This window comes from Thalassophryne amazonica, chromosome 2, assembly GCF_902500255.1.
Source record: "Thalassophryne amazonica chromosome 2, fThaAma1.1, whole genome shotgun sequence".
In the NCBI taxonomy this organism is placed as follows: domain Eukaryota; kingdom Metazoa; phylum Chordata; class Actinopteri; order Batrachoidiformes; family Batrachoididae; genus Thalassophryne; species Thalassophryne amazonica.
Genome location: NC_047104.1, coordinates 36,546,290 through 36,570,485, shown reverse-complemented (window position 1 = coordinate 36,570,485; position 24,196 = coordinate 36,546,290). Strand labels below are relative to the sequence as shown.

General features: G+C 43.0%; 1 protein-coding gene across 1 annotated transcript in view; it reads right to left on the bottom strand.

Annotated features, from left to right (window-relative positions):
- Positions 1-24,196, bottom strand: part of slc9a5 (solute carrier family 9 member A5) — a gene marked incomplete at its 5' end in the record, with an annotated part of 96,836 nt that overhangs the window by 972 nt on the left and 71,668 nt on the right. The window contains 4 exons of the mRNA XM_034184962.1: positions 280-408; positions 644-707; positions 14,296-14,445; positions 21,888-22,014. Coding sequence (XP_034040853.1) covers positions 280-408; positions 644-707; positions 14,296-14,445; positions 21,888-22,014 — 470 coding nt within the window. The remainder of the gene's footprint in view (positions 1-279; positions 409-643; positions 708-14,295; positions 14,446-21,887; positions 22,015-24,196) is intronic.

The window sequence follows — 24,196 nt, the reverse complement described above, 5'->3', positions numbered from 1 at the left end:
CAGAGGAAATACAAAAGAGGGCAGAGGTTCAACAAAGGAAGGACAAAGGAAAACAGCAACATGGGGGAGGTGATGCTCGAAAGGTCAGAGGTGGACTTGTGACCCTGTTTGATTCTGTCAAAACAGAAAATCACAACCTTTGACAAGCTGTTCTTGGTGTGTAGCTGAGCACCTTGTACAGCAGCACTCAGAGGTGTGTGTGTGTGAATGTGACGCATCACTGAAATGCAGTCCATTTCCAGAAAGTCAAGTGGACAGAAACATGTCCCGGTACATCACCTGATTTAGGTCTTTGTTTGGATGTTTCTACTCGACGAGCGACAAAAGTGATCCCAACGTCTTCCTCCTTCTCTGGATCAGAGTCTTCATCGTTGACCTGGACTGACTCCACCGGAATAACCACAGGATCTACACACACACACACACACACACACACACACACACACACACACACACACACACACACACACACACACACACACACAGTAAACGTTTGTCACTGCATATTGGATACGGTTTACATTATTATGTCAAAGAATATAAATACACATTACTGTGGAAAATCGTGTCATTTTCATGTTTTGTCAATGTACTTTGTGAGCACTTCCCTTGTGTTCTCATGTGTTCATCATAACTGTGTTACCTTTGTTCTGCCAGCTCACATTGCGTTTGTCACAAATGTCATCCTTGGAGTCAGATCCCCGTTGCTATGGAAACAGAATAACAGGCAGACCAAACTTGTTCAGATCTGGTCAGTGACTCACTGGACAAAGTGACAAAATGGGAAATTGTATGTTCCTGCCTGAATAATAATAATCATCATCATCATCATCATCATCATCATATAAATTAGAAACTTCCCTTCTTTTGAATCGTTTAACGTCAGACGTAAAATGCATTTATTTTTATTGCCTAAAATGAACCAGGTTTTCATTTATTCAACTTTTCTTTCTTTCTTTCTTTCTTTTGACAGATCTGTCAAACAGATGGGAAGAACTGTGATGAAACAGCTCTCAGTAGGTCTGGCAAGGATCAATCAAAGCCAATTCCCTGGGAAGTACAAGGTCTGGTGTTACCAGTTCACACATGACAGGAGAGTGATTTGGCCACTGAAGATGAGTGAGATCCCATCATCTACCACAAGCAGGATGGCTGGAAAAGCCAATTCATTCATCAGAAAGTGACTAGGGTTACCACGGTGTCTGTCAGAGACGGGCCTTTTTGGGAAGAACACACTGCAGCTGCCACTGCAATCAGCCAGTTTGGGATACATGCAGGAGAAGACAAGGCTGGTTCTCAAACTTTGAGAGTCCACTGACCAGTCTGTTAGGAGTACAAATGCCAAGGTTCCTATCAGCTGGAAGTGGAATACCCAAACTGAGGTCAACTGAGAGGTCAGTAGGCTGCAGCATAAAGAGATCATCAGCAGAGTCCAGACAGGAAGAGCAAAAGTGAAATGAAGTTTATAGGATTTACAGAAAGTGTGCAATAATTCTTTAAACAAAATTAGGCAGGTGTATAAATTTGGGCACTGCAACAGAAAAAATACATCAATATTTAGTAGATCCTCCTCTTGCAGAAATAACAGCCTCTAACTCTTCCTATAGCTTTCAATGAGAGTCTGGATTGTGGTTGAAGGTATTTTGGGCCATTCTTCTTTACAAAATATCTCACACACACAATCATCAGCTCCGCCGCTAACATCAGAGTTTTGTGTCTGGCGATTGTAGATGGTTTGCTGCCTCTTTCTCTGTATATTTTTAATCATTATTTTTTTACATGAATTCAAGAGGACTGCTGTTGCGTCTCGGAAGTCGTCTGATCCGGACCAGCCCATGGAGGAGATCAGTGCAGTCCATGGCTGTCCTCGCTGGGCACTTTTCAAGAGGGCAGGGTCGAAGAGGAGTGGAATGCAGCCCGAAAGACATCAGAGACGTGGGACTAATAAAGAGTTTTAGGTCCAGTTTAGGTGCAGCTCCATCCAGAGATGGGAGTTGTATTTGTGTTGGCGACCCTCTTGTCCTGTGCACCAACAGCATTTCTTGTATATTCGTCCGTGAATTGTTCTGTGAATTGTTCTGTAATTTATGTTTATAGCATGGCCCAAGCAGAGGGTCACCCCTTTGAGTCTGGTCTGCTTGAGGTTTCTTCCTCAGAGGCAGTTTTTCCTTACCACTGTTGCTCTGGGGGTTAGTAAGGTTAGACCTTACCTGTGTGAAGCACCTTGAGGCAACTCTGTTGTGATTTGGTGCTATATAAATGAAAATAAATTGAAATTGAAATTCAGGTTTGTTGGTTTCCGAGCATGGACAGTCCGCTTAAAATCACACCACAGATTTTCAATAATATTCAGATCTGGGGACTGAGATGACCATTCCAGAACATTGTACTTGTTCCTCTGTATGAATGCCTTAGTAGATTTTGAGCAGTGTTTAGGGTCGTTGTCTTGTTGATAGATCCAACCCCGGCGCAACTTTGACTTTGTCACTGATTCATGAACATTGTTCTCAACAAAATGGCTGCCAAGGTGCAGACACACAGCATGACAGCTCCTGTGTGTTTGCCACAAAAATGCAGGAAAAAACCTTGGATTTTACCATCAACTTGCCTTCTTACATTCATATCCCCCTATCTGCTCTGGAGTTTAACGTGGCCACGAAAAATGGATAATTTAACCATCATTCCAGCCAAGCTGAGTCAACATCTTCTGTTCACAAGGTTCTTGGATTTGGGACATGCTAGACCACCCCCATGTAAACATGAACAATCTCATCCATCACAACCATCCGTGGGGGTAGTAAATCTTGTGATCATATTGCTTTTGGCTGTGGATATTGAAATAAATCCTGGACCTGTGCTGAACACAACCAATTTGGGTGTGGTACAGCTTGCAAGCCACCTGTCACAGCCCTGTTATCCACCTCAATCAAATGGGCTCCTGTCACCACCACAATTAGCAGGGCTACAACAACTGCAGCTACCTGGGTTCCTATCAGAGCTATCCATCCTTCCACCTCTGCTACCTGGGCCTCCACCTCTGCTACCTGGGCATCCACCTGTGCTAGCTGGGCCTCCACTTGTGCTAGCTGGGCCTCCATCTGTGCTAGCTGGGCCTTCATGTGAGCTAGCTGGGCCCCCACCTCTGCTACATGGGGCTCTAAATGTGCTAGCCGGGCCTACACCTCTGCTAGCCGGGCCCCCACCTCTGCTGCCTGGGGCTCTAAATGTGCTAGCCGGGCCTACACCACTGCTAGCCAGGCCTCCACCTCTGCTAGCTGGGCCTCCTGCACAGTTAGCCGGGCCTCCAACTCTGCTAGCCGGGCCTCCAGCACAGCTGACTGGGCCTCCAACTCCGCTAGCAGGGTTTCCAGCACAGCTGACTGGGCCTCTAACTCTGCTAGCCGGGCCTCCAACTCTGCTAGCAGGGCCTCCAGCACAGCTGACCGGGCCTCCAATTCTGCTAGCAGGGCCTCCAGCACATCTGACCGGGCCTCCAATTCTGCTAGCCGGCCTCCTGCACAGTTAGCTGGACATCCAACTCTGCTAGCGGGGCCTCCACCTCTGCTACCTGTGCCTCCACCTCTGCTACCTGGGCCTACACCTCTGCTACCTGGGCCTACACCTCTGCTACCTGGGCCTATACCTCTGCTACCTGGGCTTACACCTCTGCTACCTGGGCCTACACCTCTGCTACCTGGGCCTACACCTTCAGCACAACCAACTGTTCTTCCATCCCCGCAAACAGAGATTCTATGCCACAGGGCTGAGGACTTGCTACAGCTAGAGTCCCCTAAGCCTTCCCTGCGGACTGGACCAGTATTTGTTGGGCCAGCTACAACCAGGCAAGACCTGGGTAAGAGGGACAAAGACTGTAGATTAATAGCTGATGCTCAAAATGTGGTTATAAAACAACAAGCAACCAAAATGTTCCAAACTGTTAATCATGCTAAAGTCTTTTGGGACCCACATGTAAAGCCTAAAGGTTTATTTGGTGGACATATAAATATAAGGAGTTTGGTTTCAAAATCAGAACAAATAGAACAGTTGTTGACCAACTCTAATTTAGATTATTTATGTTTGACAGAAACTTGGTTAACACAAACCTCACCAGCAGGGTTAGTTAATATGGCAGGATATAAAGTATTTAGGTGTGATAGATTTTGTGGTAGGGGAGGGGGTGTCTTGATTTATGTACGGGATGTCTTACAATGTACGCAAATTCACATTCAAGAAACTTCATTAGAATGTGTTGGAGTTCAAATTACTCTATCACCACAAATGTCCTTTTTGGTGGTGGTTCTCTACAGACCACCAAATACAAAAGATGTATTTTTTGATAAATTGTCTGACATTCTTAAATGATTTAGCAGTAAGGAATTAATTATTATGGGAGATTTTAATCTGAACTGGACTGATAAAACAAAAAGGAAAAAACTAAAAGATATCACAACTAAATTTAATATGACACAAATAATTAATAGCCCCACAAGAATTACTAAATCATCTCAAACTTTACTAGACTTAATTTTTACCAATAAACCTGACCGTATTGGAAAAAGTTACAATTTGATAACAGGGTTGTCAGATCATAACTTAACTTTAATTGCTAGGAAGTTACCCAAAACACAGTACAAAAATGAAATGGGTAGCAAGAAACTGATAACGTTTATACCTCGCAAAAATATTAGTGCAATGGAGAATGAAATTATGGAAATAGACTGGATAGGTATGAATGTAGGCAAAAACTGTGAAAAAATATGTGAAAACGTGATTACAAAGATCAGATCTGTAATTACATATTATAGTAAAACAAAGCCACTCAAAAATAAGAAAAAACATAATTTAACATGGTTTAATGAGTCAATTTGGGTGTTGATGAAGAAAAGAAATTATGCCCTAAAAATGTATTTGAAATCAGGCCTCTTAACGAGCCGGCTTATATATACAAATTTAAGAAATAAGGTCACCTCAAAATTGAGAGCTGCCAGAGCAAATTTTTTTTCTAGAAATAATAAAAGAAGCAAGGGGAAACAATAGAGTTCTATGGAAAAATATAGATAAACTCTCAGGTAAGACAAAATTAGCAAATGAAACAATTAAATTAAAAATCCATGGGGAAGATGAACCTGAAAATTATGTAATTGCTGAACATTTTAATTATTACTTTTTAAATTCTGTCTAAGAATTAAGTAAACATTTTAAAAACGAACACCCCAACCAAATTTTAACTTGCACTGAAAGTTCCTTTAAGCTAAAATCTACAAATGAAACTACTGTGAACAAAGTTCTTTCATCTTTATCAAATTCTAAAGCAAAGGATATTTATGGACTTGATACCATATTCCTTAAAAAATACAATCTTTTGCATTTCCTTTGACAAAAATAATTAATGGCTCATTTGACGAGTGCACTTTCCCCACTGCATTAAAACTGCAGTTATAATTCCAATTTATACATCAGGAGATAAGAAAGTTGTGAGCAATTATAGACCAATTAGTATAATTCCTGTCTTATCAAAAGTTATAGAAAAAATTGTTGCTGAACAGTTGACAGTACATTTTGAAGAAAATGACCTTCTGCATCCTTTGCAGTTCGGCTTCAGAAAAAAATCATTCAACTGAGACAGCTTGTTGTTACCTTCTGGAGTCAATAAAGTTAAGCCTTGATTCGGGAAAGGTGGTTGGCGCTGTGTTTTTAGACCTGCGTAAGGCTTTTGACACAGTAAGTCACATGGTGTTACTTTCTAAATTAATAAAGTACAACCTCTCCACAGATACCCTTTGTTGGATAAAATCTTATCTACATGGGTGTTCTCAGTGTGTACATGTTAATGGCGCACTGTCACAGCTGGGAGCGTTCACCATGGGAGTACCACAAGGCTCTGTCCTGGGGCCACTGTTGTTCAGTCTATATATCAATGACCTCCCATCCGTGTGTGATGGTGTAGGTGTGCAGATGTACGCTGATGACACTGTCATTTACACGGATGGGAAGGACTCTGAACAAGTGGCAGCCAAATTATCAGTAGCAATGAACAAAATTTCTGACTGGCTTAATGACTCCTGCCTAACACTGAATGTAGAAAAAACTGCAACAATGTATTTCTCAATAAAACAAAATCTTAAAACCTACCCCCTGGTGAAAGTGCAGTGTGAAACACTAAAAAATGTCACTGAGTTCAAATATTTAGGCATAATTTTGGTTTGTCACACATTGAAATATAACTTGTCAAATTTCAGAGGTATAATAAATTCTCTGAGCATCCAAGGAGCCAAAATCTACATGAATGCAATGATAATGTCTCACTTAACTTTTGGTATTTCATGTTGGTCACAAGCAAATAAGACAACAATGAAACTACTGGAATCAATCCATAAACAGGCACTTAAAATTACTGATAGAAAATCATGACTATATCATCATTGCAAAATACTTGGCAAACATAAAATGCTGAGTTTTGAAAACATGGTTGTATTTTCAAACTTACATCTATTGTTCAAAATTATTAATAATATGGCTCCTCCACCGCTGAAAATGTTTGCTACATTGACCTCTGAACAGATGACCAGAACAACAAGGTCCACATGCCAGGATCAGTGTGGCATCCCCAAAAGAAAGACTGCACTCGGCCAATCAGCTTTTTCCTTTAAAACTATAACTTAATGGAATAAATTACCAATAGAGTTAAAACTATGTAAAGACTACACAAAGTTTAGCATCGATTTAAAAAAACATTTAATAACGACTCAGACATGTCGCCATTAATGAACTGATGGGGAGGGGATGGGAGGTGCGGGGTGTGTAGTTTATTTGTAATTATATTTATGTAGACTCAGGTGATATAGTGTTTTTTAATGGTTGATTAATATAGAATGTGTTTTAAATGTTTTTGCTATTGTGTATGTACATAGATTGTATTAATGTGTATATAGACTGCATTGTTTTATGATATGTGTTTTGTATGTCACAGGGACTGCAGATGGAAATTAGCTCTGAGAGCTATAGTCTGGTGCAACGCATCTTTTTAATGTTTTATTGATTAATGCTTTTGTACATGGTCCCTGCCAAATAAACCAAATAAAATAAAATAAGAATCTGCTGATATTGACTGGAATCCATGTGACCCTCAACTTTAACAAGATTCCCAGTACCTGCACTGGCCACACAGCCACACAGCATGATGGAGCCACCTCCAAATTTTACTGAGTGCTGTTCTTTTTCTGCCATGCATAATGCCCCTTGTTATGTCCAAATAACTCAATTTTAGTTTCATCAGTCCACAGCACCTTATTCCAAAATGAAGCTGGTTTGTCCAAATGTGCTTTAGCATACCTCAAGTGACTCTGTTTGTGATGTGTATGCAGAAAAAGCTTCCTCTGCATTACAGCATCATATAGCTTCTTTTTGTGCAAAGTGCACTGTATAGCTGAGACACTATCTGCAGCAAGATCATCTTGTAGGTCTTTGAAGCAGGTCTGTGGGTTGACTAAGACTGTTCTCACCATCCTTCGCTTTAGCTTATCTGAGATTTTTCTTGGCCTGCCACTTCGGGCCTTAACTAGTACTGTGCCTGCGGTCTTCCATTTCCTCACTATGTTCCTCACAGTGGAAATTGACAGCTGAAATCTCTGAGATAGCTTCTTGTGTCCTACCCCTCACCCAGTCTTTGTTTTCAGGTCATTTGAGAGGTGTTTAGAGGCTCCCATGTTGCCACTCGTTAGAAGAGATGTAAAGAGGGGAAACATTTGCAAATGGCCACCTTAAATACCTTTTCTCATGATTGGATTCACCTGTGTAAGGAGGTCAAGGGTCAATGAGCTTACCAAACCAATTTTGTGTTCCAATAATTAATGCTAAATGTATTCAAATCAATAAAATGCCCAAATTTATGCACCTGCCCAATTTTGTTTAAATAATTATTGCACACTTTCTGTAAATCCTAGAAACTTCATTTAACTTCTCAAATATCAGTGTGTTTGTCTGCTATATGATATATTTAACTGAAATTTCTGATCCAGACAACCAATGATTTATAAAGGAAAATCATGGAAATCATCAGGGGTGCCCAAACTATATATATATATATATATATATATATATATATATATATATATATATATATATATATATATATATATATAATACAAATAATGGATGGTAAGGAGTCCAACATAGAGAAATATTGGATGAAGAAAAGTTATATAACTTGGATGTTCTCTACTCAGATTGCAATAGCCAATCACAGATTAGCCTTTCTGTCCATCATTTAACTGTATTTTGGCATGCTTGGCGCCAAAAAGTTATGTTGGATCCAAAAGGATCCAAAAAGGCTAGGACCAAAAGTTATATTGGATTGGCTCCCACTGACCAATAGTGTTAGAGCTTACTGCCAACAGCTAGCCAATCAGAGCGCAGCATACAAAGGTCAGGAACTAGCTGACAGACGCTGGTTGAAAAAAATGGCAACAAACATGTCAACAACAGCAGAAAATTGTCTGCCAGCGAGGTTTGCTGAGTTCACAGAGGAGGAACTGGTGGAAATATTGAACTCCAAGGATGCCAAAAACACTAAGAAGGTAGACAAGCACGCTACTGACATTTTAGAAGCATTTATCTGAATCAATCATATGCTGTTCACAACAAAATAAATTGATCTAATTTACTTGACTCTTTGTTGTTTGCTTAATTTGGGAGGTCCAACATAGAAAAATATTGGATGAATATTGCATCCATCCAATATTCATCCAATATTTCTCTATGTTGGACTCCTTACCATCCATTATTTGTATTATATATATATATATATATATATATATGAAAAGTTCTAAGGCTCACCAAGAAGGAGAAATGCCATTTCAATAAAACTTGGCATGCATTAAGTTCAACTCTTCTGATGACTAACTGTGTTATTTTCTTCCAGGTTGTGAGGTAGTTTGTGGCTCATAGCCAAGTTTGAAAGTTCTTGGTAGAGGGAAACGGCAAAAATGGACAAAATCTGGCATCGCGGTGTGATTAAGTACTTGCATAAGAAGGGGTTAAAGCCCAAGGACATTCATGCGGATATGGTTGCTACATTAGGGGATGAAGCTCCCTCCATATCTACAGTGCAGAAGTGGGCAGCTGAATTTAAGAGGGGCAGAGAGAGCCTTGAAGATGACCCAAGGTCTGGGCAGCCTGCAACAGCCACAACCCAGAAAAACATTGACCTTGTTCATGAAATGGTGATGGACGACAGACGATCAACGATTAATCAGTTAGCAGATGCTGTGGGAATATCCCGTGAGAGAATTGAACACATTCTGCATGAAGAACTTGGAATGTCAAAGGTGTCAGCTCGTGCCACATCTTCTGATGCCTGATCAGAAACGCACCAGGCTAGTCATGTCGAAGGCAAACTTTTGAAGAGGATCCAGCCAATTACATGGAACGTTTTCTTACCCAGGATGAGTGTTGGGATCAACACTTTGAACCAGAGACAAAAAAACAATCAATGCAGTGGAAACACGCAAGGTCACCACCTCCAAAGAAGGCCAAGGTCGTTTCGTCTGCGGGGAAGGTCATGGTTTCAGTTTTCTGGGATGCCAAGGGCATTGTGTTCGTGGACTATCTTGAAAAGGGACAAACCATAAATGGACAGTACTATTCTAACCTACTGAGACAGTTACGCGAAGCTATCAAAAAGAAGCGACCAGGAAAGCTGACGAAAGGGGTGCTGTTCCATCAAGACAATGCCCCAGCTCACAAGTCAACAGTGGCCATGGCCACTATCCACGAGTGTGGATTCGAACTGGTAGATCACCCACCATACTCCCTTGACTTGGCACCCTCAGACTTTCATCTGTTCCCAAACCTGAAAAAAAAACTTGGCTGGGAAGCGCTATCAGAGCAATGATGAGGTGATGGCTGCCGCTGAGGACTATTTTGACTCTCAAGATGAAAGCTTCTATGCCAAGGGAATTGAAGCACTCAAGCACCGCTGGAAGAAGTATGTGGAGTTACAGGGAGACTATGTAGAAAAATAACCCTGACTTTGTTCAATTCGACAACTGCATCATAGTCAGCCTTAGAACTTTTCAGCCTACCCTATAAAGTACTGACACAATCCGCAGACATAACGTTATGATGGCTAAATTGTGGTATAATCCACTCCAACTGAATTTAACATCAGTGGACATAGCAGATATGTCTACAAGGAGCTACAGACCCTGCTGATGCTCTTCACTTTGAATTGTTGCACATTTACTCTGTCTGAAATCAATGCTTTAATGTTTGGACCGGGAGTGACATTTTTAGCCGCATGTTCTCCTTGAATTGCTGGCTGTCTGAGTGGTGTCCAAAAAATGAGGTGGGCTTCATAGATAATTGGCAAAGCTTATGGGGAAAACCTGGTCTTGTTAGGAGAGACGGCATCCATCCCACTTTGGATGGAGCAGCTCTCATTTCTAGAAATCTGGCCAATTTTCTTAAATCCTCCAAACCGTGACTATCCAGGGTTGGGACCAGGAAGCAGAGTTGTAGTCTTACACACCTCTCTGCAGCTTCTCTCCCCCTGCCATCCCCTCATTACCCCATTCCCATAGAGACGGTGCCTGCTCCCAGACCACCAATAACCAGCAAAAATCTATTTAAGCATAAAAATTCAAAAAGAAAAAATAATATAGCACCTTCAACTGCACCACAGACTAAAACAGTTAAATGTGGTCTATTAAACATTAGGTCTCTCTCTTCTAAGTCCCTGTTAGTAAATGATATAATAATTGATCAACATATTGATTTATTCTGCCTTACAGAAACCTGGTTACAGCAGGATGAATATGTTAGTTTAAATGAGTCAACACCCCTGAGTCACACTAACTGCCAGAATGCTCGTAGCACGGGCCAAGGCGGAGGATTAGCAGCAATCTTCCATTCCAGCTTATTAATTAATCAAAAACCCAGACAGAGCTTTAATTCATTTGAAAGCTTGACTCTTAGTCTTGTCCATCCAAATTGGAAGTCCCAAAAACCAGTTTTATTTGTTATTATCTATCGTCCACCTGGTCGTTACAGTGAGTTTCTCTGTGAATTTTCAGACCTTTTGTCTGACTTAGTGCTTGGCTCAGATAATCCACACAGATGCTGAGAATGACAGCCTCAACACTGCATTTAATCTATTATTAGACTCAACTGGCTTTGCTCAAAATGTAAATGAGTCCACCCACCACTTTAATCATACTTTAGATCTTGTTTTGACTTATGGTATGGAAATTGAAGACTTAACAGTATTCCCTGAAAACTCCCTTCTGTCTGATCATTTCTTAATAACATTTACATTTACTCTGATGGACTACCCAGCAGTGGGGAATAAGTTTCATTACACTAGAAGTCTTTCAGAAAGCACTGTAACTAGGTTTAAGGATATGATTCCTTCTTTATGTTCTCTAATGCCATATACCAACACAGTGCAGAGTAGCTACCTAAACTCTGTAAGTGAGATAGAGTATCTCGTCAATAGTTTTACATCCTCATTGAAGACAACTTTGGATGCTGTAGCTCCTCTGAAAAAGAGAGCTTTAAATCAGAAGTGCCTGACTCTGTGGTATAACTCACAAACTCGCAGCTTAAAGCAGATAACCCGTAAGTTGGAGAGGAAATGGCGTCTCACTAATTTAGAAGATCTTCACTTAGCCTGGAAAAAGAGTCTGTTGCTCTATAAAAAAGCCCTCCATAAAGCTAGGACATCTTACTACTCATCACTAATTGAAGAAAATAAGAACAACCCCAGGTTTCTTTTCAGCACTGTAGCCAGGCTGACAAAGAGTCAGAGCTCTATTGAGCCGAGTATTCCTTTAACTTTAACTAGTAATGACTTCATGACTTTCTTTGCTAATAAAATTTTAACTATTAGAGAAAAAATTACTCATAACCATCCCAAAGACGTATCGTTATCTTTGGCTGCTTTCAGTGATGCCAGTATTTGGTTAGACTCTTTCTCTCCGATTGTTCTGTCTGAGTTATTTTCATTAGTTACTTCATCCAAACCATCAACATGTCTATTAGACCCCATTCCTACCAGGCTGCTCAAGGAAGCCCTACCATTATTTAATGCTTCGATCTTAAATATGATCAATCTATCTTTATTAGTTGGCTATGTACCACAGGCTTTTAAGGTGGCAGTAATTAACCATTACTTAAAAAGCCATCACTTGACCCAGCTATCTTAGCTAATTATAGGCCAATCTCCAACCTTCCTTTTCTCTCAAAAATTCTTGAAAGGGTAGTTGTAAAACAGCTAACTGATCATCTGCAGAGGAATGGTCTATTTGAAGAGTTTCAGTCAGGTTTTAGAATTCATCATAGTACAGAAACAGCATTAGTGAAGGTTACAAATGATCTTCTTATGGCCTCAGACAGTGGACTCATCTCTGTGCTTGTTCTGTTAGACCTCAGTGCTGCTTTCGATACTGTTGACCATAAAATTTTATTACAGAGATTAGAGCATGCCATAGGTATTAAAGGCACTGCGCTGTGGTGGTTTGATTCATATTTATCTAATAGATTACAATTTGTTCATGTAAATGGGGAATCTTCTTCACAGACTAAGGTTAATTATGGAGTTCCACAAGGTTCTGTGCTAGGACCAATTTTATTCACTTTATACATGCTTCCCTTAGGCAGTATTATTAGACGGCATTGCTTAAATTTTCATTGTTACGCAGATGATACCCAGCTTTATCTATCCATGAAGCCAGAGGACACACACCAATTAGCTAAGCTGCAGGATTGTCTTACAGACATAAAGACATGGATGACCTCTAATTTCCTGCTTTTAAACTCAGGTAAAACTGAAGTTATTGTACTTGGCCCCACAAATCTTAGAAACATGGTGTCTAACCAGATCCTTACTCTGGATGGCATTACCCTGACCTCTAGTAATACTGTGAGAAATCTTGGAGTCATTTTTGATCAGGATATGTCATTCAATGCGCATATTAAACAAATATGTAGGACTGCTTTTTTGCATTTACGCAATATCTCTAAAATTAGAAAGGTCTTGTCTCAGAGTGATGCTGAAAAACTAATTCATGCATTTATTTCCTCTAGGCTGGACTATTGTAATTCATTATTATCAGGTTGTCCTAAATGTTCCCTGAAAAGCCTTCAGTTAATTCAAAATGCTGCAGCTAAAGTACTAACGGGGACTAGAAGGAGAGAGCATATCTCACCCATATTGGCCTCTCTTCATTGGCTTCCTGTTAATTCTAGAATAGAATTTAAAATTCTTCTTCTTACTTATAAGGTTTTGAATAATCAGGTCCCATCTTATCTTAGGGATCTCATAGTACCATATCACCCCAATAGAGCGCTTCGCTCTCAGACTGCAGGCTTACTTGTAGTTCCTAGGGTTTGTAAGAGTAGAATGGGAGGCAGAGCCTTCAGCTTTCAGGCTCCTCTCCTGTGGAACCAGCTCCCAATTCAGATCAGGGAGACAGACACCCTCTCTACTTTTAAGATTAGGCTTAAAACTTTCCTTTTTGCTAAAGCTTATAGTTAGGGCTGGATCAGGTGACCCTGAACCATCCCTTAGCTATGCTGCTATAGACTTAGACTGCTGGGGGGTTCCCATGATGCACTGAGTGTTTGTTTCTCCTTTTGCTCTGTATGCACCACTCTGCATTTAATCATTAGTGATTGATCTCTGCTCCCCTCCACAGCATGTCTTTTTCCTGGTTCTCTCCCTCAGCCCCAACCAGTCCCAGCAGAAGACTGCCCCTCCCTGAGCCTGGTTCTGCTGGAGGTTTCTTCCTGTTAAAAGGGAGTTTTTCCTTCCCACTGTCGCCAAGTGCTTGCTCACAGGGGGTCGTTTTGACCGTTGGGGTTTTTACGTAATTATTGTATGGCCTTGCCTTACAATATAAAGCGCCTTGGGGCAACTGTTTGTTGTGATTTGGCGCTATATAAATAAAATTGATTGATTGATTGATTTGGTTTTCATTGTGAAGCTCTCTGTGATGTTTGTTTTTTAAAACATGCTTTATCTGTACATTTGTCTTAATTTATTAAAAGTAGTTATTTGTGTGGAGTGCTGACTGAGGCCACAAGTCCCTGGGTGTCCTCCTGCCTCACTGCTGAGCTCTTAAAACACACCAGTCCACTGCAGCAATTCTTCTGCAGCACTCATACAAATTCTGCAGCTTTCAAATATGTATATACACACACAAATGCATGGAATGGAATAAATTATTCAGGTTTTGCTGTATCACGGAACGTTTCTATGAGAATGTAAAAATGTAAAAAAAAAGAAAAATGTCCTACCTTTTTAAAGCTGCGCTCCTTCTTGTGTCGTTTATGTCGGTTGGATTTGAACATCTCCATTCGACTCCTCATGTTCCTCTGGAAAACCTCACGGTCCTGACGCTCCTTTTCCCCCAGTGGCATGAAGTGACGGCTGTAGTGCGACTGATACTAACACAGCAAACACAACATACACATACATACAAATACAATGTTACGACATGAAGTTGTAATCAAGGCTGGGTAGTAATGGACTACATGTAATTGGAATTACATAACCACATTACAAATAATAAGTGACAATCAACAGACCATATTACATTTTTGAAATGTGTAATCAGATTATAGTTACATTCTCATGCAATACTTGATTATATTTGATTATTTAAAATAATCAAAAAAATTTAAATTATGCCACAAGTGTTGCGGGGAGGAGCGACAGGCCCACACGTGGCAACACCACACTCTTGGGGCAATTAGACAAATTTCACAGCCAGCTCGAAAGTGGTTGCCTGCTGTCTATTTTTGTGCTGACAGCGCGAATGGCCCCACATTTCCTAAGTGCTCCGCGAGTGGTATTGGATGTTCATGTGTGGCACATGGAATTTGGCTGACACCTGCCAAGAGAGAGATCGAATGGGCTTTCGATCACGTCTGTTTTTTGTGTCTGTTGACCTGGTTTTTGTCAGGTGTGTGCTCCTTGCTGTTGCTTTCTGGGGTATGTGGGTGTGTTGGTACTCCGTCGTCGCTCTCGCTTGCCCATATGACCTGTCTGTGATTGTGCTCCTGTTGGATCATGCTTCCCCGCTCACAGTCCTCTGGTCCTTTGTTGTGCTGTTCTGTTTTTTATGTATTTCATAAGATTGGCTTGTGTCCCCCATTCTTACTCAGTCCCAGTTTGAGATCCACCATTATTTCTCTGTATATTCTATGATATTAGGTTTTGGGTTTTGGCACTGTTTGTTTTGTGATCTTTGTTGAGTGGTTTCTACATTGTGTTGTCTGTTTGTTCCAAGTTGTTGTTGTTGTTTTTTTTTTTGCAGTTTTGCAGTTTTGTGTACTTTATATTTTGGTTTGATATTTCATGATCTGGTTTTATTTCCCACTCACCTCGTGCTGCCCATTTTATTTTGTGTTTCTGTGTATTCCTTTATTTCCTCTTGTGTCCTGGCCATTCTGTTGTCACAGATGTTACACCTGTTGTTGAGTAGTTGAGCTGTATTTAAGCCTCACCTTTACCTTGTTCACCTGTCGGTCGATTGTCTGTGTTAGGCAATTTGTTTGTCTGAAGTCCACCTGTTTTAAGTATTGTTGCATCCCGCTGTGTTTTTGATAGTCGTTTGGTACACTCTTCATCCTGTTCCACACCCAGTTTTTGTTGTATCGGATTGTTTGTCACTACGGATTGTCACATTGTCACACTGTTGTTGTATCATACCACTGTGGGAGAATTAAAGCATCCTAGTTTTTTCCCTTCAGTTCCGTCTCCTGGCTGTCTGCTTCTGGGGTTCAGTTATGACTCAGTGTAGCTCCACTCGTAACAGAATCGACCGGCCAGAGAAGGGACCCTATACAGGCAGCCTGCCTGATCTTCCCTCCTTGACAAAATTTTTTGTGAACTGAGACTTTTGTACAACTGTTTTCACTTCTGTTATACTTTTAAAAAAGGGCAATTTTGTAAGACAAGCATGGGACCCAATTGTGTCGCAACACTGAGTGCGGAAGGCTACTGGTTCAAACCCCACCCCTGTCACATTTCTCCATGTAATGTGGAGGTGCATCTGGAAGGACATCTGGCATAACACCTGTGCCAATTCAACATGCAGATCCACCTTGGATTTGTTCCCGGAGCTATATGACCTGGAAGGCTTATTCGAACAGGACTGGCTCCCTGAATGGGTGTATTACCCTGAGGAGCATTGACGACCACAGCATTCAAAACATTTGGATGCTGAGAGGACACACCCCCAGCCAGCTAAGCCCAACCAGGACAGTGAATGTATTCAGGACATATCCACCTCTGAACTTAACTCGGCACCTTTAACCACCACCCCGGACCTTGCAAACCCCCCTCCTGTGACCGACCTCACCCTTCTGCAGCCACTCATGTCCTCTGCTCAAGAAATCTTGTCTCTGGATCTGGCATCCCTTCACACCCACACATCCACTCTGAGAAAATGGTTGCATAAACCCCAGTCACCTTCTATCTCCCAAGATCCAGCCACTGTGTCACTCTTCATATGTTCTTTCAGCCTGGTACTCATCATCCTAAAATCAACCCTCCCTCTGCCTTCTGCACTGCAGCCATGTGCAGCCATCTCTGTGTCAGACCCCAGACTGATGGACACTTCCGCAGCCGGCTCCCGTCGCACTTCTCCAGCCACCGGCAGTCTTCCCTTCACCACAGCTGGCAGATCTGGCCATTCCTCCAGGGTCACCAATCCATTTGGATGTCACCATTGGCTCTTGTGGTGTCAAAACAAGAAAGAGGAAAGGCAGCTCAAAGGCCAGTGGAGGAGAGCCCCAGCCGGGTGCTACAGGGCTTCCATCCCACCTCCTGTGCCTGTCTTGGGGCTGGTTCAGGAGGAGACATATGGCCCCTCTACAGAGCCACCTCATGGCTCCAGGGTAGACGTGGGGGAAGTAATGGCTATGTTTGTTTTTCTGGCCTGTGTGCAAATTTAGTGGCACATTGATGTAGGCAGAGGAAATCTGCTCCACCCCTGAAGATGTCACCAAGGGGTCCCCTGTTCCTGCCTCTGCGCCTATAGATGCTATTGACAGGTTCCCTGTTCTGGCCCCTGATGTCGTTGCAGAGGAGCAACCCACTTCAACTCCAGAGGATGCCAACAAAGGGTCACGGATTCATCCCCTGATGATGTCCTGGAGGAGCCGTCTGGCTCTGCAGAGGGGGCGGGGCTTTCTAATGAATGTGCTGTGTTTTGCAGGTCATGAGTGGGGCCGTTGGGAGATCATTCCTGCTCTGTCACCAAGGGGTCAGTTATCTTGGTCCCTGATGACACCGCAGAAAACAGACCATCTCTGCACCTGATGACGTCCCCAGGAACCAGTCTGTCCCTGTAGCCATAGATGTCATGTGGGCACAACCGTCTCTACAAGGGATGACGTTACCGGGGAGCCCTCAGCCCCGCATCTGAAAACGTTGACGTGGACCTGGCTGTCTCTGCGGTGGATGACATCAACGGGGGGCCTTCAGCCCCCGCATCCAAAGATGTTAATGGGGACCCGGCTGCCACAGCGGTGGACAGTGCCACCGGGGGGCCCCCATTGGGAGATGTTGAAGCGGATCCGGCCTCCTCCACTGCTGTCATTGTAAAGAATAATGTATTGACCAGTTAGCATTATTTTAAAATAGCTATTATATTCCAGAACATAAAAAATAGAATGTTTCTCTTTTCATTTGAGTTTCTGGTTTTTGTTCCACAAACTGGTGTCGCCGACCGAACAGTGCCCGTATGCTACGCATACGTCATTTCGGAGTGTCAGCAGCGATTCATAGATTATCGCCCCATTTCTGTTAAAACGGTCTCGTTTCTGCTTAAAACTGATGTTAGAATGATTTAAGATGCTTTACATTGTCATCTGATGGTTAATAACCACACGATTCCCTTTGATCACTTTGGGTGTAGAGAGTCAGACTCAGAGAGTCAGACTCAGATGTGCTGCTGCCACATTCTGATTGCTCCTGTTATGTGTCGGACGCAGCCCGGAGAACCGACCAGCGTTTGAAGGACCCAGTATAAAATAAGCAGAGCATGGTACAAAGGATAACAGAGTTTAATGAACATAACAGTGCTGTGAAAAAATACAAACAAATAAGTGCGCGGTCTGGCGTGGCGGATTTGCGGTGTGCTCCCAGCAGCACAAAACGGTCCGGAGCCAGAACCAGTTCGGACCCAAGGACCCCGCCGACACCACCCAGGTTGCCGCGACAAACCGAGTCTCAGGAAGTGTGCTGACGAGCGTGAGACCTCACCCCCTCCTCTTTCACAGACCATGCATCAAACCTGGACGTTCTCTGCATCCACTGATGATGAGATGGCTCTCGAGACGACGATCTCACCCGTCTGGTCACAAGGTCGAGTCTCTGGCAAATACACACTGTGTACTCCAGTCTTAAATGCCACCATGTTCCAATCCATGTAGATGCACCACAGCTGTGAGTCCTGACGAGCCGCAGGTGATCAGCCTCAGGTGATCAGGGTGAGGTCCTGATAAACTCAGCTACACAGCCACTCAGTCCCAAATGCAAGCCACCTGGAAGGAAAAACAAAAGACAGGACAGAAAACAGAAACAAAAGGCAGCCAGGCCCCCCCAGCCATACAACAGTACCCCACCCTCACGGGAAGCCTCCCGGCGACCACACAAACCTGGCCCAGGAGAAACACCCCCCTCCAGGGACCATGGCTGGAAACCGTATCCACATTCATCTTCCAACAGAATCTTCATCTAACAGAACGGTTGATGTCTTCTCCTCTGGCTACATCTTTGCCCTTGTTTCTATCAGTCAGTTAGCACAGGTGTGACCAGGAGTTCTTGAACCTGTGCGGTCAGCCTTTGTCCAACCATGTTCACAGTCTGATTAGTCATAAAACAAAAAAGACAAAACACAAACAACCAAAACACCCCCCCCCCCCCTCCCCAGGGGACCGTCCCATCAAACCCCGGGAAGAGGAGAAAAGAAAAACACAACCCAAACTTAAGCTTACAAATAAAAATGCTAACACCCCCCCCCCCTCCCCAGAGGACCGTTCCATCAAACCCCGGGAAGAGGAGAAAAGAAAAACCCAAACTTAAGCTAGCAAATAAAAACACTAACACCCCCCCCCCCCAACGACATGTAGGGACCAACACCCCCCAGAGGACATCCCGCCAGCTCCAGGAGTAATAACCACAGCCGAGGTCCCTCTGGGATCCAATGTCACCCGCGGGGACTCCCAGCGCCTCCCAGAGGACCATTCCATCAACCCCAGGAGACGCCTCCCCTCATGACCAACGGACCCAGCCCCGGCCGTCTATGGCTAGATGGACCCACAGCCCTTTCCCCCCCCCCAGAGGACACCACAGTCAAACCCTGAGGGCGGAAACTGGGGGGAAAACAAAAGGAGAAAAAAAAAAAACATACAAACAAAACAACCTCAACCCCACCCCCTTGGCGCAGTGGAAACTGGAAGCACGTCCAGTGTCACCAACCGTGACTATACCCCAGAAGCCAACCGGGAGGAGTGGAACAGCGGTTATGGCAGACGGCACAAAACGGCACCACTCCTCCGACTTCCAAACCAGCCACCAGCTGCGGGTATATCCCACTGCCCCAAACCTCAGCCACGCCGATGGCAGACGGCTCAAAGGCGCGCTGAAGCCGGAGGTGGAACAGGGAATCAACAAAAAAAAAAAAAAAACACACCCCAAACCCCCCCCCCCCCTCCCGGGTGCAGAGGTTACCTGGGAAACGCCCAGCATAACCAAACTGCACCACTCCAGCAACGCCGACACTATGGCTCACACGGCTGGAGCCAGAGGAGAAGAGAGGGAACAAAAAGAAAATACCCCAACCCCCCCCCCCCTCCCGGGTGCAGAGGTTACCTGGGAAACGCCCAGCATAACCAAACTGCACCACTCCAGCAACGCCGACTCTACGGCTCACCCGGCTGGAGTCAGAGGAGAGAGAGGGCATAACAAAAACAAAACAAAAAAAAACAAAAAAGAAAAAGAAAAAACAACCCAATTACCCCCCCCCCCATGACCCCCCAGGGGACCGTCCCATCAAACCCTGGGAGGTGAAACTGAAAGAAATAAAAAGAAAGACTAACAGACTAACATAAAGTTGCTTGGGTCCTTTTTTTGCTCCAGACAGAACTGCAGGGTCACGACCCCAGACACTAAATAGTGTACAAATAAAAACCCCACACAAAAACCAACTCAAAAAACACCCACACAAAATGAACACACACAAAACTAATAAGTGATTTATACCGTCAAGCTCAAACAAATGGAACACACCTGTTCCAACTTAAGAGCTTGACGGTAATGTGACTCAGTCACCAAAAGAGGGAGCTAAAGTGCTAAAAATGAAAAACCCCCTTTGGTAACTGAGAAAACAAACTCATGCTGCCTTTCTGTGCGCAGCTCTGTGTAACACACAACCAAAAATGTGATTTAACTAAATAACACCGGAGCTGACACAACAGACGCAGTAGTTCTCTTCATCCGGGGAAACGGGGCTACAACTGTCACACGGGAAGCACAGTGACCCGTGCCACAGAGCTCCGCCGTGCGCGTTCACCCATTACAGACCCACTCCTGCAGCTCCCGTTCAAACCTCTTATCCGGTCGAAGTGCGACGCGAAGCCGTCGCCAGTCACACTCCACCATGACCCACAGATAAGGCACAAACACAGGAACACGGCTGCACGAGCGCTCAAATCAGTATTCAGTAATGGGTTCTCCAACGCGCACCATCCGGGCGGAGAGCACCCGCAACTGATCCGGATAACTTCTGAACGTCTGCTGCCGCCTTCCCAGTGCGTTACCGTCTCTGCTACCGCTGGGTCCATGATGTTTGGCCAGAGACTACTGTTATGTGTCGGACGCAGCCCGGAGAACCGACCAGCGTTTGAAGGACCCAGTATAAAATAAGCAGAGCACGGATAACAGAGTTTAATGAACATAACAGTGCTGTGAAAAAATACAAACAAATAAGTGCGCGGTCTGGCGTGGCGGATTTGCGGTGTGCTCCCAGCAGCACAAAACAGTCCGGAGCCAGAACCAGTTCGGACCCAAGGACCCCGCCGACACCCCCCAGGTGGCCGCGACAAACCCAGTCTCAGGAAGTGTGCTGACGAGCGTGAGACCTCACCCCCTCCTCTTTCACAGACCATGCATCAAACCTGGACGTTCTCTGCATCCACTGATGATGAGATGGCTCTCGAGACGACGATCTCACCCGTCTGGTCACAAGGTCGAGTCTCTGGCAAATACACACTGTGTACTCCAGTCTTAAATGCCACCATGTTCCAATCCATGTAGATGCACCACAGCTGTGAGTCCTGATGAGCCGCAGGTGATCAGCCTCAGGTGATCAGGGTGAGGTCCTGATAAACTCAGCTACACAGCCACTCAGTCCCAAATGCAAGCCACCTGGAAGGAAAAACAAAAGACAGGACAGAAAACAGAAACAAAAGGCAGCCAGGCCCCCCCCAGCCATACAACAACTCCCCCATCTTGTATTATGAAATATTGCTGAATTTATGTGGAAATGATTGATGTACAAAAGCTTCACATATCTGTCGCTGAGATAACTGATGACTGTAGTGCAGTTTTAAGCAGAAACGAAGCGATAATCTGTGAATTTTCTTCTGGCACTATGAAATGACACATGCGCAGTGAAGGTGGTGGTGGAGGGAAGCGATATTTAGGGGGAACAATTCATTCAGCGACACTGGCTCAAAGCCTTGGGCTTAATGTTATGAGAAAAAAATGCAATCAATGAAAGTAATGTTACAAAAAAACTTCGCTGTTCACAAAATCAAACATCAAATCATTAGAATCAGAAGGAACAAAACTGTTCAGTTAGGTGTGTGTCTGTTACCCGTCTCCTGGGTTTGTACAGATTTTCAGCGAGAACATGATGCGTTTCCATGTCCTCCTGTACTTTGGACCCAGGGATGTTGTCAACCACTTGGAGGTCCAGACAAACACCGCTGCCGTTCTCTCGCCTGGAATATGTCTCACACACACACACACACACACACACACACACACACACACACACACACACACACACACACACACACACACACACACACACACACACACACACACACACACACACACACACACAGCTTAGACAAAAAGACAAAATATGGTAGGAAACAGCAATAAACGTTTCTCATGGTTGCTTCAGCTTATCATCAAACACACAGATACACTATGTATCAGTAAGAAAGATAAACAAACAAACATATTGCACAATCTATTTTTTAAAAATATTAATTTAAATCAATCATCATCAAACATCTGCATGATTTCAAAAGTTGTGGCACTTCTTTAAGACACACTGCCTGTTTCAACATAAAACTTCAACATAAACAACATAAAACAGAATAAAATAACAAAAAAGCAAATTATTTTTCCTGAAAACTGACATTTGTGTTTGTACATACAAATGTTTTTACTGAGAATTTCTGTAACATATATCTACAGTTTGAAACTTTATCAGTGTCAGAAATGTGCGTTTTATTTATTTTTTGGTTATACTGCGTTTGTTTTATTTGTTTAAAAAAACAGAATACTGTATATTAGTTGAAAATTTGTTGATGTAAAATGCAATGATGATGATGATGGCACAGTATGTTGATGTCCTGTGAGATAATTAGTTTATGAGGAACTTACATTTGTGTCTTTTATGATCTTTAATACAACCCCTGGCAAAAATTATGGAATCACCGGCCTCGGAGGATGTTCATTCAGTTGTTTAATTTTGTAGAAAAAAAGCAGATCACAGACATGACATAAAACTAAAGTCATTTCAAATGGCAACTTTCTGGCTTTAAGAAACACTATAAGAAATCAGGAAAAAAAAATTTGGCAGTCAGTAACGGTTACTTTTTTAGACCAAGCAGAGGGAAAAATATGGAATCACTCAATTCTGAGGAAAAAATTATGGAATCATGAAAAACAAAAGAACGCTCCAACACATCACTAGTATTTTGTTGCACCACCTCTGGTTTTTATAACAGCTTGCAGTCTCTGAGGCATGGACTTAATGAGTGACAAACAGTACTCTTCATCAATCTGGCTCCAACTTTCTCTGATTGCTGTTGCCAGATCAGCTTTGCAGGTTGGAGCCTTGTCATGGACCATTTTCTTCAACTTCCACCGAAGATTTTCAATTGGATTAAGATCCGGACTATTTGCAGGCCATGACACTGACCCTATGTGTCTTTTTGCAAGGAATGTTTTCACAGTTTTTGCTCTATGGCAAGATGCATTATCATCTTGAAAAATGATTTCATCATCCCCAAACATCCTTTCAATTGATGGGATAAGAAAAGTGTCCAAAATATCAACGTAAACTTGTGCATTTATTGATGATGTAATGACAGCCATCTCCCCAGTGCCTTTACCTGACATGCAGCCCCATATCATCAATGACTGTGGAAATTTACATGTTCTCTTCAGGCAGTCATCTTTATAAATCTCATTGGAATGGCACCAAACAAAAGTTCCAGCATCATCACCTTGCCCAATGCAGATTCGAGATTCATCACTGAATATGACTTTCATCCAGTCATCCACAGTCCATGACTGCTTTTCCTTAGCCTATTGTAACCTTGTTTTTTTTTCTGTTTAGGTGTTAATGATGGCTTTCGTATAGCTTTTCTGTATGTAAATCCCATTTCCTTTAGGCGGTTTCTTACAGTTCGGTCACAGACGACTCCAGTTTCCTCCCATTCGTTCCTCATTTGTTTTGTTGTGCATTTTTGATTTTTGAGACATATTGCTTTAAGTTTTCTGTCTTGACGCTTTGATGTCTTCCTTGGTCTACCAGTATGTTTGCCTTTAACAACCTTCCCATGTTGTTTGTATTTGGTCCAGAGTTTAGACACAGCTGACTGTGAACAACCAACATCTTTTGCAACATTGCGTGATGATTTACCCTCTTTTAAGAGTTTGATAATCCTCTCCTTTGTTTCAATTGACATCTCTCGTATTGGAGCCATGATTCATGTCAGTCCACTTGGTGCAACAGCTCTCCAAGGTGTGATCACTCCTTTTTAGATGCAGACTAACGAGCAGATCTGATTTGATGCAGGTGTTAGTTTTGGGGCTAAAAATTTACAGGGTGATTCCATTATTTATTCCTCAGAATTGAGTGAGTCCATATTTTTTTCCCTC